The sequence below is a fragment of the Rutidosis leptorrhynchoides genome, chromosome 11, assembly GCF_046630445.1.
Source record: "Rutidosis leptorrhynchoides isolate AG116_Rl617_1_P2 chromosome 11, CSIRO_AGI_Rlap_v1, whole genome shotgun sequence".
In the NCBI taxonomy this organism is placed as follows: domain Eukaryota; kingdom Viridiplantae; phylum Streptophyta; class Magnoliopsida; order Asterales; family Asteraceae; genus Rutidosis; species Rutidosis leptorrhynchoides.
Window position 1 is genome coordinate 360,105,233 of NC_092343.1, and position 19,494 is coordinate 360,124,726.

A 19,494-nucleotide genomic window follows, 5' to 3' on the forward strand; every position below is an offset into this window, starting at 1 on the left:
CACTTACATGTAACGACTAACGATGACTTAACGACTCAGTTAAAATGTATATACATGTAGTGTATTTAGATGTATTAAAATACTTTTGGAAGACTTCAAGACATATATCAAAACACTCATACTTAACGAAAATGGTTACAGTTACTTTCCCATTCTTTTCTTTCATCAAGAATTCTAGTCGTATTCTTACCCGTATTATACACAGCTTCAAAACGTACTTACTATGAGTATATACCAATAGGAACTAGCATGGGATTCCACTCTTGATTATGTCATGTATGACTAATCAATTTTAACTTCTACCATGAGCTAGTCAACTAACTAGAACTCCTTTTAACCCCACTCACCACTCACCAATTACCACTCATCATTCACTCCATTTCACTTCCAATTCTCTTTCTAATTCTCTCTCAACACACCCACACTATTATGAACGTATTTTTCCAGTAGTTAATCATCAAAAATCAAGCTATAATCATCATAGGAAGAACACTTCAAGAACACTTCAAAAATCCCTTCAAGTTTACTAATTTACTTCCAAGCTTTCTAATCCATTCCAAGTAATCATCTAAGATCAAGAAACCTTTGTTATATACAGTAGGTTATCTTTATTATTTAAGGTAATATTCATATTCAAACTTTGATTCAATTTCTATAACTATAAACTATCTTAATTCGAGTAAAAATCTTACTTGAACTTGTTTTTGTGTCATGATCCTACTTCAAGAACTTTCAAGCCATCCAAGATCCTTTGAAGCTAGATCATTTCTTGTCACTTCCAGTAGGTTTACCTACTAAACTTGAGGTAGTAATGATGTTCATAACATCATTCGATTCATATATATAAAACTATCTTATTCGAAGGTTTAAACTCGTAATCACTAGAACATAGTTTAGTTAATTCTAAACTCGTTCGCAAACAAAAGTTAATCCTTCTAACTTGACTTTTAAAATTAACTAAACACATGTTCTATATCTATATGATATGCTAACTTAATGATTTAAAACCTGGAAACACGAAAAACACCGTAAAACCGGAATTACGCCGTCGTAGTAACACCGCGGGCTGTTTTGGGTTAGTTAATTAAAAACTATGATAAACTTTGATTTAAAAGTTGTTATTCTAAGAAAATAATTTTTATTATGAACATGAAACTATATCCAAAAATTATGGTTAAACTCAAAGTGGAAGTATGTTTTCTAAAATGGTCATCTAGACGTCGTTCTTTCGACTGAAATGACTACCTTTACAAAAACGACTTGTAACTTATTTTTCCGACTATAAACCTATACTTTTTCTGTTTAGATTCATAAAATAGAGTTCAATATGAAACCATAGCAATTTGATTCACTCAAAACGGATTTAAAATGAAGAAGTTATGGGTAAAACAAGATTGGATAATTTTTCTCATTTTAGCTACGTGAAAATTGGTAACAAATCTATTCTAACCATAACTTAATCAACTTGTATTGTATATTATGTAATATTGAGATACCATAGACACGTATACAATGTTTCGACCTATCATGTCGACACATCTATATATATTTCGGAACAACCATAGACACTCTATATGTGAATGTTGGAGTTAGCTATACAGGGTTGAGGTTGATTCCAAAATATATATAGTTTGAGTTGTGATCAATACTGAGATACGTATACACTGGGTCGTGGATTGATTCAAGATAATATTTATCGATTTATTTCTGTACATCTAACTGTGGACAACTAGTTGTAGGTTATTAACGAGGACAGCTGACTTAATAAACTTAAAACATCAAAATATATTAAAAGTGTTGTAAATATATTTTAAACATACTTTGATATATATGTATATATTGTTATAGGTTCGTGAATCGACCAGTGGCCAATTCTTACTTCCCGACGAAGTAAAAATCTGTGAAAGTGAGTTATAGTCCCACTTTTAAAAATCTAATATTTTTGGGATGAGAATACATGCAGGTTTTATAAATGATTTACAAAATAGACACAAGTACGTGAAACTACATTCTATGGTTGAATTATCGAAATCGAATATGCCCCTTTTTATTAAGTCTGGTAATCTAAGAATTAGGGAACAGACACCCTAATTGATGCGAATCCTAAAGATAGATCTATTGGGCCTAACACACCCCATCCAAAGTACCGGATGCTTTAGTACTTCGAAATTTATATCATATCCGAAGGGTGTCCCGGAATGATGGGGATATTCTTATATATGCATCTTGTTAATGTCGGTTACCAGGTGTTCACCATATGAATGATTTTTATCTCTATGTATGGGATGTGTATTGAAATATGAAATCTTGTGGTCTATTGTTACGATTTGATATATATAGGTTAAACCTATAACTCACCAACATTTTTGTTGACGTTTTAAGCATGTTTATTCTCAGGTGATTATTAAGAGCTTCCGCTGTCGCATACTTAAATAAGGACGAGATTTGGAGTCCATGCTTGTATGATATTGTGTAAAAACTGCATTCAAGAAACTTATTTTGTTGTAACATATTTGTATTGTAAACCATTATGTAATGGTCATGTGTAAACAGGATATTTTAGATTATCATTATTTGATAATCTACGTAAAGCTTTTTAAACCTTTATTGATGAAATAAAGGTTATGGTTTGTTTTAAAATGAATGCAGTCTTTGAAAAACGTCTCATATAGAGGTCAAAACCTCGCAACGAAATCAATTAATATGGAACGTTTTTAATCAATAAGAACGGGACATTTCACCTTAGACCCCGCTTATCGGGGGCGCTGCCCCCGAAAACCCGTCATAATCAAGATAAGTTCAAACAAGTGTGCACTCCACACTTCCCCAAACTTGTTCGATATTTATCAAGATTATTTTGGTTACAAATTAATCCCATTACACTTAAATCATATTGGTGACATAAATCACAACACATTATAGATTGTAAGTATATATGTCAAAGAACGTTACATATAGTTATCGTTTTGAAAACTTAAGTTAGTGGTCTCAAAGTATACTTATAACTCATTGTTGTTAGTTCACAATGAAATGTTAAACCATCCTTAAATCATGTTAAATATGTATAGATATGTACATATACATAATCGTATAATTATCGTGTATTATATAGTTCGTGATATCATCGGTCAAATTGGACGGTCAAACTTTGTGTAAAACTCTTTTCAAAAATATAAGTCTCAACAGTTTGGATTGCTTATCATGTTGGTAAGGTTTAATTTATGTAAATATTAATCTCATAAGTATAGAACGATCGGAAAATTCCGGGTCGTTACAATTTACAAAAAGCTTCAACTCATAAGCCCAAAACCACGACATGCATTTTGGTTTCTTTAATTCAAACCCATTTCTTCTAAGTAAATAACCATTGTGGCCGGATATAGGGTACCTCGTTTCCACGTCAGCAAAAGGATGGTGGTTCATTCTCCAGGTTTGATGTATATGGTCATAAACCTTTGTTCTCACAGCAACCACATAATCCTGTATCGGTGGGAATGTCTGATTAAGAATTTTTAAACCGATTTCCTTTACATTTACATCGTGAGAAGCAAACATAACCAAACCATAAACATAAACAGCCTCTACTAATTTGCAGTTTGATGCTTGTTTTAAATAACGGAGGCCATCTTGGCTGTACTTTCCATCAAAATAAAATAACAAACCCCTGCAAAAAATCGCATTAGGGTTTTTATTTACCAAACAACGATGGTAAAGATAAATCATTTGAGGGATACCCCAAGACCCTACAGGTAAACGATCAAAGGACAGCCTTTGATAAACTAATGGATGCTGAGCTTGCTTATAAAAGGCTTTGCAAACCAATTGAGCAACACCCAACTGAGTCGAAGAATTTTGTCCGACTCTTGATAATATTTCACCAAGCAAATCATCAGGAAAAAGATCGACAATATTGTTGATCTTATTCATTTTAATTTTTTTCATTATTTTTAAAAAAATATATAAAATCTGGAAAATAAAGTTGAAGTTTTTTTGAATGGTGTGTACTTGAGACCTTGACCTTCTGTAGCAGCAGAAAGTAATATCGGAATGATGATATTTTAGACGCCTGAAAATTAAGCCTTGAAAGTTGTTTTTTGGGGTATGGGAACACGTGTGCAGTCAAATGATGACATGGTTACTTCCTCAAACATCTTTCAAATACTTTTATAAAAAAAGCTCAATATGGAAAGTATATTTGTGATTTTATTTTTTTATTTGAAAAGCAAACATTTTTGACATAAGTTTTTAATTTGATTTTAAAATTAAATAAAAAAAGAAATTCGAATATTTAACACTTTTAGAAAAGATTTGACTCAACATAGGTGGAGAAATGAATTCTAGAATATTCTTTTGAATTACATATATTTGTTGTATTATTTACAAAAAGTATTAATTTTTTTTTTAAATAGATATCTTTGTGTAAAGTAGACACTTATTAGGTATTATAGAACATGAAAGTAGTTGAAAATGATGCAAGTTTTAGTGTGAAAATGATGGGTTTAAAGTAGTTTTTGGGCTAATAAATTTATATGGTATGTCAACACTTGTCCAATGGTATGATGATAAAATTAAAAAAAAAATATAGTTGTAAAATATTATATAATAATTTTATATGAAAAGACATTTTAGGAATTAAGGCTCGAAAAAAGGTCCTATTTTCTAAACATATTATATATTTCATTATTTAACAATTAATTGTTTTAGATGGAACATTTATAATAATATCAATTAAACATATTATAACAGTTGATTGATACCAAACTTGAAGGAGAAATGAAATATTTATACTAATATCCTTCTGAAAATTTATAATAATAATAGATGAGTAATTTTGATACAAAATAACAAAAGATTTTTCACATAATAATAACATAAATTTAATTATACCTAAATCGATTTATAATCAAACCTAACTCATAAGCCCAAAAACACGACATACACTCTGGTATGGTGAGTTCAAAGCCATGAACATATGGGAAATAATGTACGTGACCGGATATAGGGCAAGTGGTTGCCAAGTCAGCAAAAGGATGGAGGTTCCTTCGCCATAATTGATGTAACAAACCATAAACATCCATTCTGACAGAAACCACCAAATCCGACAATGGTGGAAATCTTGCATTAAGTATTTTTAAACCCTTATCCTTTTCCTCCAATTCATGAGATGAAAACATGATTAAACCATAAACATAAACTGCCTGATTCAGCCCGTTGTTTGAAGCTTCTTCTAAATAACGAAGCCCTAAGTCTGTGTTTACTCCATCAAAATAACTTATCTAACCCAATCGAAAAATAGCATTAGGGTTTTTATTTATCACACACCGATGGAGAAGATAGACCATTTTTAGGATACCCCAAGCTAAGATAGGCCACCGATCTAAGGAAAGCCTTCGATAAACCAAATAATGTTCGGATTGCTTAAGAGAGTCTTTGCAAACCAATCTGGCAGCAGACAAGTGAACCGATGATTGTTGACCGACTCTTGACAATATTTCACCAACTATGTCATTAGGAAGAACATCTAGAATATTCTTTGAAAGTTGATCCATTTTTGTATTATTTGAAAAAAGTAAAAAAGGATGGAAAATGAAGTTGATGTTTACGTATTTGAAAAATGCAAGTTGCTTTCTGACAAGTAAGGGTTTAAAGTAGATTTTGGGGGCTACTGAATCGAGTTGCTAGGTTAACACGTATGTACAACAATAAATGCTTGAAAATTTATAACTTTAATTTCCTTCTAAATTTAATTTTATAAAGGAAAAGGGATTGTCACATTTTAATTAAAATGGTAGTGTGTTACGTTTATAAAAAGAGGTAAATCCAAATAAAAACCTCAACACAAAAAATATCAACACAAAACACAATAAAATTTATAGAAAATAAATTAGATTATTATCCATATCAAGGTGGATATGGAGGAGAAATAGTGCAGGGAAAATATAATTATATAGTTTACATGCCATTGGAATTCCATAGAAGAAAACCAAAAATAACTGTTAACAAATGTATATTGTTTAAATCATGAATCGGATGAGCGTAAATGTTTCGGACAATCAGAGAATTTAACTTTGGTTGTTGAAGACTTAATAGATGGTGGAGATTTGATTCCTTCTTGTTTGATTTTTTTGAGAGGTGGGCTGAAACAGGTATCATGACTGAGATCAACGGTCTGACTTTCAGAAGCATTAGAGGCACACTACAAAAGTAAATTATAAGTTGTTATCAAAATAATAATTATTAAAAATGACCGTGATATGAAAAAAATTTAGAACTGAGTATTATATAATGTATTCATACATTCCCAACTGAAGTAAGTTTCTCAGATGATTCTTCAATCTCAACAACTTCAAAAACCACTTGTTGATCGACCTTAGTGATATTAAAGATAGGTTAAAAAACTATTGATATTTTAGACATCACACAAACAGCAAGTTAATATGAATAACAATACCAAAAAAAGAAATGACAATGAGTGCGTATAAAACAACTTATATACTGAATCAAGGTACAAAATCATGTAACAGTATTAAATGTTACCTTGAAACTCTCATAAAGTTCGAAACATGTTGGGTCATCGATCGCATCTTTAACAGTGTAGTTTCGAGTTCAACGTTCTTTGTTATAAGCACCAACATCTATCTTAAACAAAAGGGTCTTCTGTAAAAGAAGTTCCAGCTCTTCAAGATAATCATCATCTTCAGACAACGCCTTCATTAACTCATAAGCCAATTGGATAACGAACTTCTTCACAACAGATTTGAAAACAGTGAAAGACGCTGTGCCGGTTTGATTTTCTACACGAATCGGCACTTTAAACCTGTTATGTAAAAATTTAAAGACAGACAAAGTATGATTAAAGAGATAAACTAATATTTTGCAAATCTATTTAGAATGTTTTGTAATTCACCTCACTACCACGTCCGGCTTATTGATATAACCGTAACACTTCCGTTCCAAGTTTAAAAGTTGATCAACGTCCAAGGTAAGATCACAGTTGGGGATAACAGGTTTAGCACTCTTATTACACTTCTTGTAGGCAATGTAGTACCAAGTGTCATCGTAAAGAATGGTATTGATTGTGGCCTGAATAATATAAATGCCTTTCTACAATAATTTTAACAACAAAGTTGAAAATTGGATATATGTTTGGTTAAATATGAGTTCACAAAAATTCATTCAAATGATTACCATGGACGGGTTCAAGCGATCTAAACCAACATACTGAGCCTTTTTAAAAAAGGAGTTTGGCTCACGTGCAGAAGAAATTGACAATGAAGGAGCTAACGAACAAATGGAATCTTCAGAAGAATGGATTTAGGTGAGGCTACGATAACAATAAGCAAGTTAGTTATTGTAATTGAAGTATCAAACAATGTTCAATAGATGAATGCAAATACAAATTTACTAATAAGTTGTAGAATATTTGTTTTAAATGCACAATTAATGAACTCATTTATGGAGTGAACAAATGATTGAGAATTAAATCGAAATTGGTTTAGTTGTTTTGGGAACTACTATGTTTCATTAAGTGTTATTATTATGAATTAAAAAGTTGAATGTACAACAAACTTAATTATTTACCTTTAGATCATTTATCAATAATAACATTTAATGAGTACTAATAGAATGATTTATTTATCTTATAATGGTTTTTAAATTTATTAATATACTTTGTAGGATAAGTAAATGAAGACTTTCAACATGTATATTTCAATTTATTACTTGAATAATTGAGTATCTACTAAATTTGTCTTATTTTTTCTGAAAATGGTTCAACTAAAAATAAATACAGAAAATAAGATTTGTCTTTTTATATTGAAATATATTGAAATATGTTAAATTTAACATAGAAAAAGTATTGATTAATATTATGAAGTTAATTTTTTTGGTAATAATGTACCGTTGTCTGAACTCAATGATTTACGGATGATCGGTATCTATCAAAACGTTCGTGTTTTTCCAGTCGGTAGAAACTGCTAGTTTGTCTGTAGCATTTAAACATAAAAGAACTTAGTATACACAATCAATAAGATTACATAAAAGTTAATAATTGAAAGTAAGATCATCATATAAAAAAACCATATATTTATTGGTTAAAAAGAAAAACCTTGGTGCAGTTTGGTGACTTCAAAGTGGATCAATAAGATTACGGAAGCATCATCATCCAAAACTTTCATACGGTTTTCGAAATCCAAGGAAAATTGACCCCACAAAGTTGCATCCAATTGCAAGCCACTATTTAAAAATGACTTAAAATAGGTCATGTATAAGTGTGTTATGGTTTTAAGAACATGTGTACACAATTTATTTTGAAAATGGTTTAAACTAAAAAGGTGTTAAATATTACTCTAAATCAATGAGCTAAAGATTGATGTACTTGGACTTGAGTTCACCAGTGTTTCGAAAATCATGTACTTCAGAATAATTTGCTACACGTCCAATAACATCTAAAGGAACAAAAAAAACAAATAAAGATTGTGTGACATTATAAAGTGTTCTAAGTCAAAGCATGTCACGACCCGGAAAATTTCGACTAATTTTAAATCAAACTCTCGATACGATTTCATATTTGTGACACGATAAGTAAAGTCTGATAGGTTGAGTCTCAAAAATTTTGAACTGTTTCATATATTTAATTGACCTTCAAATGTTCTCGGCAATTTACGAGCAAATATTTGTAAATAGATACATATATGTATATTTAATAATTTGAAATATAAAATGAAATATAATAGTATATGATATTATCATTAAAAATTTATTGTGTAAAATAAAATATGATATTATAATAATTATTATTTAAAACGTATCTGTATATAAAAGTATATTTAGGAGCTATTTGTTAAGTTTTGAATTTTTTTTATATGTTACCTGAGATCGGGAGTGGACAGTGAATTAATTTTTGTTTAATAATTTTAAATAGTTATTGACCAATTTTATACCATTATGACTGAAATAAATAAAGACATTTGAATTAAAAACATGGGATTTTTCGGAAGACTTTTATCCGCCCCTGTTTATCAACGGACCACGATTTACTATCCGTAAAATCTGTCGGTAGAAAGAATCTAGAATTCAGGATGCTAACTATTTCCTTTAAGTCTATGATTGAATGATATTTATTATTATATACACATATATTATATTATATAAATATATACGAATATAGATGTATATATATGCTCACTGGACCAACTTGGTTCACCTCACAAACATCACCACTTATCTTTTTCTAATTATTATTTTTGGAATTCAACTCATCCATAATTGACAGATAATAATCATCGGAATACCACTCACCTTTCCATAAAACTCTTTCCTTCAAAACCACTTTCCGTTTCTACTTCCTCATACTTACATTTTTCATACTTTTCAATTATGACAACACTTTTGTTAATTCATCAAACTAATTACAACTATCCTTGTTTCATATCTTTATTTATTTATCCATATATCTTTATATATCTATGGGTACTAAGCTTGTGTATCAGATCATTGTTTGACGCTTCCATCTCTCACTCATCAAACTGCACCACCTCCTGAAATCACGACAGCCACCATTCTCGCCACCTTCCATCTCTCACTCATCCTCTTCTCTCTCTATTGGAAACCATCTAAAACAACCAACACCACAATTATGAAACCCGTCACAACCCACCACCTCACAACCACTCTCACCACCGTAAACCTTCACCGTATACCACCCCAAATCACCACCCTATATCTCTATCTATATATCTCTCTCTAAAAATCTTTGTAAAACGCCATGGATTAATCCCATTCGAACACCATGGATAAACTCCATCGAGCCACCACCATGATCACATCCACAAACACCCTAACCCAACGAACACCTTCTGTTTCCTGTTTTTCTTACTCAATGAAACCCACAAGCCACCCATTTCTACTGCTATTATGTGTTTCTATTTTTCTGATCAATCGCCACCCTCCTCACTCCCATCATGAACAAACCCGTCGTCAATCTCCACCATATTAACTATTGCAGCTGCTATTTATCCTAATCAAACCGTCACCATGATTACTGCTGTAGTTGCTATTTTCTTTCTGATTAAACCGCTGCTACTGTGCTGCTACATTTTTTTCTGTTGTAAATTGAATCCCAACTCAAAGCCTAGCGACACAATGATTATGAGGTAGGCTGTCGGGTATAAAAAAAAAGATAGAAACAGGCGTTGCCTTTACAGCTGTAGACTGCAAACCAATTAACCCCACTTGTTTATTGTTTGGAACCCACGAACGAGTTCTTGCACAGATTAAAACTTAAATCTATTGGATTTGGTTATGGGTCTGTTGGGCCGAAAAGGGGTTGGGCTTCGTGATTAATTGGATTGTTAATAGACTAACCTAGTAATGGGACTAAGTGTTGGGCCGTGATCCAGCTATTATTTGCTGTTGGGTCGATTCCACAATAATGTTATTAATGATGAAGATTGACGTGGCCATGTGGAGAATCAATTTATTGAACAATTAAACAAGATGATAATTTGATGACGATGATGAATCTATATAGTCTAGAATGTGGATGATAAATGCTTAAGATGAGATATAATGATAACGGTTACGATGTTTTGATAGTAATTAAGTTAATATGATGATTATTAGGATTCGTTAATGAATATGATCGTGGTTAGATTATGATAATGATCTATGGCATGATTTTTCTTATGACAAAAGGATTATGATTATGATGATAGTTATATTTAAGACGATTATGAATGGTGATGATGAGAATGATGTATACGATCATGGTGATGAAGATGAAATAAACAAAGATAGAATGAGATGATAATAATGATGAGAAAGAAGAAGAAGAGACTGAAGTTTAAGATTAAAGAAATAAAATCGTTATTTATAACAGAAAGATACAAGGCGGAGTAATAGTTAAGGATGTTATCGGGTTAGCGGGACGTCGCGGGTTCAAACCCGGACTTGGGCATTTTTTTTAAGGACTACTTCCTTAAGGTTCGTGAATCCGAGACCAACCCTATACTTGTTCAATGACGTCATATGTATTTTTACTACGAAATACATTATGGTGATTTGCTCCCTTTTTAATTGCTTTTGCAATATATATTTTTGGGCTGAGAATACATGCGCTGCTTTTATAAATGTTTACGAGATAGACACAAGTACTTAAAATACATTCTACGTTGAGTTGTACCACTGGCATATTTCCCTGTTGCTTGGTAACTACTATTTACATGGGTATTGTAAACTCGAATCCTGTTGATAGATCTATCGGGCCTGACAACCCCAACCGGACTGGACGACCAGTATTCAACGGTTGCACAGTACTTCGTTTTGTAGACTACACTTGGTACGGTGTAGTGAGATTTTATAATAAAGGGAATATGCGACGTTGATTAAATGTTAAGTATGGTTACCAAGTGCTCAACCACTTAGAATGCTTTACATACACTTGCGAGTGTATTATGTTTATGATTATGAAATCTTGTGGTCTATTAAAATATTGAAATGATTGTTATGATAAACCTATGAACTCACCAACCTTTTGGTTGACACTTTAAAGCATGTTTATTCTCAGGTACGAATTAAGTCTTTCGCTGTGCAATTGCTCATTTTAAGGACATGACTTGGAGTCGATCATCGCAATGGGACCAAATGTTGATGACTTCGTCCAGGTGGATAAGGTCGGGGTCTTTACAGGTGGTAACAGAGCGGTGGTCGTAGCGAACCAGGTCTTGCATTAGTGTGTCTAACTAGTAGTTGTTAGGATGCATTAATGAGTCTGGACTTCGACCTAGTAGTTGTTAGGTTATATTTATGAGTCTAGACTTGAACCTGGTCTGCATGTTAAAAGTGTTTGTTTACCACCATTTTTCGAAAAATATCTACTTGTCATTTTCAGTCTCGACGCGTCTTATTGCAATTAGTGCATAGACGGTGTACAGACAAATTCACATCCCATCACATTAAGTCTTGTCTGACACGCTTCCTTAATTCTCTCCGTAATCTACGAGATCTTCTGTACTATACATAGATATTCTATGTAATTAGAATATCATCCGATATCCGAAATTCATTTCATACCAAAAACTCTTTATCTAATCGAGCAAAATGGAACTCACCACTAGTTCAAGCCCCTCGGATTCCGATATGGAGTCCCAGTCAAGCTCCAAAAGTAATGTAACCGGAATGAATCAACCAATTAGTCATCACCAATTCTGGATGAATTGGGGATGGGTTAGTAGTCTACTTAATCATTGGAGGCAAGAAGAAGGTGATCACTTCCACCAACTGAATTCACCTCTGGGTGAAGAACCTGAAGCACTTACCGGCGAACCTGTCCGAAACACCATTTTCTCTCTCATTTCTAGAGTATCTCGCCACGATTATATACTACATCAAATTCTAGATTTTATTTATCCGCTCGTCCGAACCGACAATCACCCCGGTGTAATAGAAGAAGTCAACGAGCTTCGCACTCGAGTAGTGGCTTTGGAACGTATGGTGCAAAGATTACAAGCACCATCAGCAACACCAGTACCACCAGTAACGTCCACATCGCAAGCCTCAATACCATAAGCACTAGCAGCATCACCGGCAGCAACGGTTCCACCATCAACAACATCAACAGTACCATCACTACCATCAACAACCCAAGTTTCAACATCACATGCCTCAACATCTCATTCTGTACCTCGAGCATAATCATCGTTCTACGTATCGTTCTATCTACTTTATCTTTGTTCTACATATCGTTCTACATCGATTATCTTCGCTCGACATGGCGATTATGTAATTTCTAAAGTCTTAGAGATTATGTAATCTAGTATTAACGATAAATCAAATGAGTTTAATATCTTATTGACTCATTAAATTCATGATTACATTTGAAGAAAATATATATGTATGTATATTTTCATAAAGATTGTAATTAAAAATTCTTTTGTACCAACTGTTAATGATGAAAATATTTTAACGGGTAGGTAATACCCAAGGAATATTTGGGTTTCACACTAATAAGTTACACTGTACATTCTTCAAATCCGATTCCACAGTCATTTACTATCCTACTTACATCCACAAAGATACGAATCCGATCACCGCAGAATAACCATTTTCATTCAATTTCATATTTGGATTTTGACCTATCAGAATCCAACAAGTGGCATAATGAAGAAAACATTGGACAAAATAAAATTTGTTAGAAACAAACGAATTAACTAATTGAAATTTTATTAAGAATCCACGCTAACTGTTCCTAGCTAACTGATTACATTTTATTATTTATTTATCGTAATTTTATTTATCGTCATTTAATTTCTGTTATTTATTTTACGCACTTTACATATCGTTGGATAAATCGGGACACATGTACACAATACGTCGGATTAATTCTGAGACAATAAGTTGTACAATGGGTCATGATACGTATTTATTAATTTAAATATTTGGTACATCCTAACACAATAAGTATACAATACGTTTTGATAAATCCTAAGACAATACGTACACAATACGTCTTAGTTAATTCTAAGACAATACGTCTACAATACCTCTCTGGGTTGATGCAAAAACAATACGTATACAATACGTCGTTGGGTAATTCTAAGATTATATATATATGAACCAATTATTGGACTATCAACTAAGGACTGCCATTATTGGACAATTAAAATGGATTAAAATATTGATTATAACATATGAAACTAAACAATTCTTCAAGTTTGCCACTTGATTTCATTTTAAACCTCATTTGAATCTTGACGATTCCAATCTATGTTCAAATCTTTCATGATTCTTGAAAACACCTCAATCAAGAGGATGAACCAGCCGCATTTCATATACAGAAGAAAAGATTGATGCATATAGTTATGCACCTGAAAAACCCTCGGAAACTGAGTAAACGTTGAACACGTAGCTGTGCTAATTCCTTTAGTGTTATGATTACCCAAAATAATTTGGTAATCCCTTTCAAAGTAGCAAATTTTGTCACAGCTCCAGCAGGTCAACTTCGACTTTTCATTCGAAACAACCATATTGTAACTTTGATATATATGCGTGCCCTTTTATTGTTACCGGAGAAACCTTTTATATTCCACCATATTACCATCAACGTTTAATCATTTAAAAACACAATTCTCCTGAAACCACCTCGGTTTGATAACCGATGACCCAGATCTGTTAACTTTAAAAATGCTGACGAAGCAGCATGTTGTAGATGGTCTTAATGGCCAAAAGTTGATGATAAAGAAGGAATTGTTAGGAACGCTCGATAGAAAATTTAGAACTGAAAATCGGAATGAGCACACCATGAAAGAGACCAAGGATAAATACAAGGACTAAACCCTATATTCAAAGAATCCAGGTAATTCTGGATCCGCTGAAATCTTTAGAGAATATCTTGCTTCAAAGTCATGTTAAAAATCTTGCGGAAAATTTTTCTTTATCAACCTTCGAACTTAGAAATTTCAAAATATCATCATAAATATCTTCGATATTTCTGAGGATAATTTCATAAATATTCTTGTCCGAAATTATCTACCTTTTCGTGTTATCTGTATTCCATTAAATTGAAAACTTCTGAAAAATCTAAGTATAAATTATGAATGAATTGTGGAGAAGTGTTGGGAATTGAAGCATGGATTAATATAATATAATGGCGCTTGGCCAACGTGATTATATTACAGTAAGTCATGCTGAGTTTCTAATGAAATGTGATGATGATTCACAGTAGATTATACCATCATCATGTGTCATGTTACATAACTCTTTCATTCTACATAACCTCCGAACATATCAAGAAGAATATATTCTTGATAATTCTATCTTCAGTAATTTTGATAAATTTGAAAATCAAATCATGCTATTACATTTTCTTTCTGATTAGAAGATTTTCTTAAATTCCTTGAATTTCAGAAATCCACCGTGACTACGTCAAAAGTCAAGACGCAACTTATTCTTATCATTTCACTCTTTTGTGATTGCTTCACTCGTACTCTTCGAGTAATTGAATTATCCTATCCATATTACTCAATGATGATAAGACTCTATTTATCAACTCATATTCGTCATGAAAACATTTTTTATTGTTAGCCATGACGACCTCGATCAAATTTCGGGACGAAATTTCTTTAACGGGTAAGTACTGTCACGACCCGGAAAATATCGACTAATTTTAAATCAAACTCTCGATACGATTTCATATTTGTGACACGATAAGTAAAGTCTGATAGGTTGAGTCTCAAAAATTTTGAACTATTTCATATATTTAATTGACCTTCAACTGTTCTCGGCGATTTACGAGCAACTATTTGTAAATAGATACATATATGTATATTTAATAATTTGAAATATAAAATGAAATATAATAGTATATGATATTATCGTTAAAAATTTATTGTGTAAAATAAAATATGATATTATAATAATTATTATTTAAAACGTATTTGTATATAAAAGTATATTTAGGAGCTATTTGTTAAGTTTTGAATTTTTTTTATATGTTACCTGAGATCGGGAGTGGACAGTGAATTAATTTTTGTTTAATAATTTTAAATAGTTATTGACCAATTTTATACCATGATGACTGAAATAAATAAAGACATTTCAATTAAAAACATGGGATTTTTTAGAAGACTTTTATCCGCCCCTGTTTATCAACGGACCACGATTTACTATCCGTAAAATCTGTCGAAAGAATCTAGAATTCAGGATGCTAACTATTTCCTTTAAGTCTATGATTGAATGATATTTATTATTATATACACATATATTATATTATATAATATAAATATATACGAATATAGATGTATATATATGCTCACTGGACCAACTTGGTTCACCTCACAAACATCACCACTTATCTTTTTCTAATTATTATTTTTGGAATTCAACTCATCCATAATTGATAGATAATAATCATCGGAATACCACTCACCCTTCCATAAAACTCTTTCCTTCAAAACCACTTTCCGTTTCTACTTGCTCATACTTACATTTTTCACACTTTTCAATTATGACAACACTTTTGTTAATTCATCAAACTAATTACAACCATCCTTGTTTCATATCTTTATTTATTTATCCATATATCTTTATATATCCATGGCTACTAAGCTTGTGTATCAGATCATTGTTTGACGCTTCTGTTTTCGGTTTATAATCGAGTACCAACAACAAAACCCATCAAACTGCACCACCTCCTGAAATCACGACAGCCACCATTCTCGCCACCTTCCATCTCTCACTCATCCTCTTCTCTCTCTATTGGAAACCATTTAAAACAATCAACACCACAATTATGAAACCCGTCACAACCCACCACCTCACAACCACTCTCACCACCGTGAACCTTCACCGTATACCACCCTAAATCACTACCCTATATCTCTATCTATATCTCTCTCTCTCTAAAAATCTTTGTAAAACGCCATGGATTAATCCCATTCAAACACCATGGATAAACTCCATCGAGCCACCACCATGATCACATCCACAAACACCCTAACCCAACGAACACCTTCTGTTTCCTGTTTTTCTTACTCAATGAAACCCACAAGCCACCCGTTTCTACTGCTATTATGTGTTTCTGTTTTTCTGATCAATCGCCACCCTCCTCACTCCCATCATGAACAAACCCGTCATCAATCTCCACCATATTAACTATTGCAGCTGCTATTTATCCTAATCAAATCGTCACCATGATTACTGCTGTAGTTGATATTTTCTTTCTGATTAAACCGCTGCTACTGTGCTGCTACGTTTTTTTCTGTTGTAAATTGAATCCCAACTCAAAGCCTAGCGACACAATGATTATGAGGTAGGCTGTCGGGTATAAAAAAAAAGATAGAAACAGGCGATGCCTTTACAGCTGTAGACTGCAAACCAATTAACCCCACTTGTTTATTGTTTGGAACCCACGAACGAGTTCCTGCACAGATTAAAACTTAAATCTATTGGATTTGGTTATGGGTCTGTTGGGCCGAAAAGGGGTTGGGCTTCGTGATTAATTGGATTGTTAATAGACTAACCTAGTAATGGGACTAAGTGTTGGGCCGTGATCCAGCTATTATTTGCTGTTGGGTCGATTCCACAATAATGTTATTAATGATGAAGATTGACGTGGCCATGTGGAGAATCAATTTATTGAACAATTAAACAAGATGATAATTTGATGACGATGATGAATCTATATAGTCTAGAATGTGGATGATAAATGCTTAAGATGAGATATAATGATAACGGTTACGATGTTTTGATAGTAATTAAGTTAATATGATGATTATTAGGATTCGTTAATGAATATGATCGTGGGTAGATTATGATAATGATCTATGGCATGATTTTTCTTATGACAAAAGGATTATGATTATGATGATAGTTAGATTTAAGACGATTATGAATGGTGATGATGAGAATGATGTATATGATCATGGTGATGAAGATGAAATAAACAAAGATAGAATGAGATGATAATAATGATGAGAAAGAAGAAGAAGAGACTGAAGTTTAAGATTAAAGAAATAAAATCGTTATTTATAACAGAAAGATACAAGGCGGAGTAATAGTTAAGGATGTTATCGGGTTAGCCGGACGTCGCGGGTTCAAACCCGGACTTGGGTATTTTTTTTAAGGACTACTTCCTTAAGGTTCGTGAATCCGAGACCAACCCTATACTTGTTCAATGACGTCATATGTATTTTTACTACGAAATACATTATGGTGAGTTTAATTTGCTCCCTTTTTAATTGCTTTTGCAATATATATTTTTGGGCTGAGAATACATGCGCTGCTTTTATAAATGTTTACGAGATAGACACAAGTACTTAAAATACATTCTACGTTAAGTTGTACCACTGGCATATTTCCCTGTAGCTTGGTAACTACTATTTACATGGGTATTGTAAACGCGAATCCTTTTGATAGATCTATTGGGCCTGACAAGCCCAACCGGACTGGACGAACAGTATTCAACGGTTGCACAGTACTTCGTTTTGTAGACTACACTTGGTACGGTGTAGTGAGATTTTATAATAAAGGGAATATGCGACATTGATTAAATTTTAAGTATGGTTACCAAGTGCTCAACCACTTAGAATGCTTTACATACACTTGCGAGTGTATTATGTTTATGATTATGAAATCTTGTGGTCTATTAAAATATTGAAATGATTGTTATGATAAACCTATGAACTCACCAACCTTTTGGTTGACACTTTAAAGCATGTTTATTCTCAGGTACGAATTAAGTCTTCCGCTGTGCAATTGCACATTTTAAGGACATGACTTGGAGTCGATCATCGCAATGGGACCAAATGTTGATGACTTCGTCCAGGTGGATTAGTACGGGTTATTACAAACAAAAATAAATATTTAAAAAAAATCAAAAAAATTGATATAATAAACATTTATTAACCTGCTGAAACTCCAACTTTAAGGCCTTTAGATCTCAAAACATCGAAAGGGATGAAACTTAAACCATTAGTTCCTCTCCATTCAGTTGGTGGGAATGGCACAACAGTTGTTTTCTTAGTAAACATGAGTTTATACTCATGTTGGATATGTTTGGTCCGAAATTGTAGCGGACTATCAACTACAGCAGCATTAGAAATACAAAAGAAGCCCCATTCCCTAATGAGGTTATCAAATTTGGCCTTAAGGGAGTTACGGATGTTGATGACAATCTTAGCGCCCTAATATGGAGAAAATAAACATAGAAAAGAAGATATAAACAAACTATAAAATGAAAAGAGAATTAAGAAATCTATATATATATAAAAATATGAACACAAACCTCCTCATCCGAAACGATTAACTCCAAAGTTGGCTTGCCTTCATCGTAACCATATCCAACCTTTTGAAGGAGACGGACGACTTTAATTTTTATGGTAAAATTAACTTTCCGTCCGTCAATCTCTGAAACCCGAATTATGTTCTTGGATGTGGCCATTATTTAAAACTATAATGAAAAGAAACATAAGTTAGAAAAAATCATTCAAAAAACATCAAGATTATTAAAGTTGAATGAAAAAATTAAACCTGAAAATTTTTCGTTTGTCAACCGAGAGAGAATTTGAATTCAAATTAGGAAAGATGATTTTGAAAATAATGGTATAATGAGCGGGTTAATTGTGTGAAAGAGCTGTGAAGTAGAGTTCTGTTGGTAAGTGTGTGCACCTGAGTGTATTTTTGAAAAAAAACAACCTTGACACCACTTTCTATACAAAAAGCTAATTTTGATTTAAAACTGATAAGAAATTCGGATGCCATGTAGGATGATGAGGTGGTGTATGTATTGTATGTATAGGTTGGTGTGAGGTAAAAAAAATAGCAACAAATAGTGTATATGTATAGGTTTTTTTGTCAGACAAACTTCTCTCCTACATGGACCGAAATTTACGGGTTTGATACCATTTGGACAAAAGCTTACTATATATATATATATATATATATATATATATATATATATATATATATATATATATATATATATATATATATATATAT

At 32.4% G+C, this 19,494-nt stretch overlaps 2 protein-coding genes across 2 annotated transcripts; both read right to left on the reverse strand.

Annotated features, from left to right (window-relative positions):
- Positions 1–4,877: 4,877 nt before the first annotated feature.
- On the reverse strand, positions 4,878–5,549 carry LOC139875884 (putative F-box protein At1g67623). The gene is made up of 2 exons (XM_071863177.1): positions 5,354–5,549; positions 4,878–5,248 (listed from the first exon to the last, which is right to left on the reverse strand). Exons 1-2 carry the CDS (start codon positions 5,547–5,549, stop codon positions 4,878–4,880), a joined length of 567 nt encoding a protein of 188 aa, XP_071719278.1.
- A 470-nt stretch (positions 5,550–6,019) lies between these two features.
- On the reverse strand, positions 6,020–18,937 carry LOC139875885 (uncharacterized). Its single transcript, XM_071863178.1, has 8 exons — positions 18,782–18,937; positions 18,404–18,680; positions 8,394–8,447; positions 7,189–7,298; positions 6,908–7,104; positions 6,634–6,817; positions 6,298–6,369; positions 6,020–6,196 (listed from the first exon to the last, which is right to left on the reverse strand). Exons 1-8 carry the CDS (start codon positions 18,935–18,937, stop codon positions 6,020–6,022), a joined length of 1,227 nt encoding a protein of 408 aa, XP_071719279.1.
- Positions 18,938–19,494: the final 557 nt, after the last annotated feature.

What these genes read in the sequence shown, in the direction of transcription:
- LOC139875884 (XM_071863177.1), bottom strand. Translation starts at nt 5,549, where the DNA reads ATGGATCAACTTTCAAAGAATATTCTAGATGTTCTTCCTAATGACATA. An exon ending in GTGGCCTATCTTAGCTTGGG is followed by an intron (nt 5,249 to 5,353) that starts GTATCCTAAAAA and finishes GAGTAAACACAG; the next exon opens with ACTTAGGGCTTCGTTATTTA.
- LOC139875885 (XM_071863178.1), bottom strand. Translation starts at nt 18,937, where the DNA reads ATGGCCACATCCAAGAACATAATTCGGGTTTCAGAGATTGACGGACGG. An exon ending in TAATCGTTTCGGATGAGGAG is followed by an intron (nt 18,681 to 18,781) that starts GTTTGTGTTCAT and finishes TCTCCATATTAG; the next exon opens with GGCGCTAAGATTGTCATCAA. An exon ending in CCCTTTTGTTTAAGATAGAT is followed by an intron (nt 6,370 to 6,633) that starts GTTGGTGCTTAT and finishes AATATCACTAAG; the next exon opens with GTCGATCAACAAGTGGTTTT.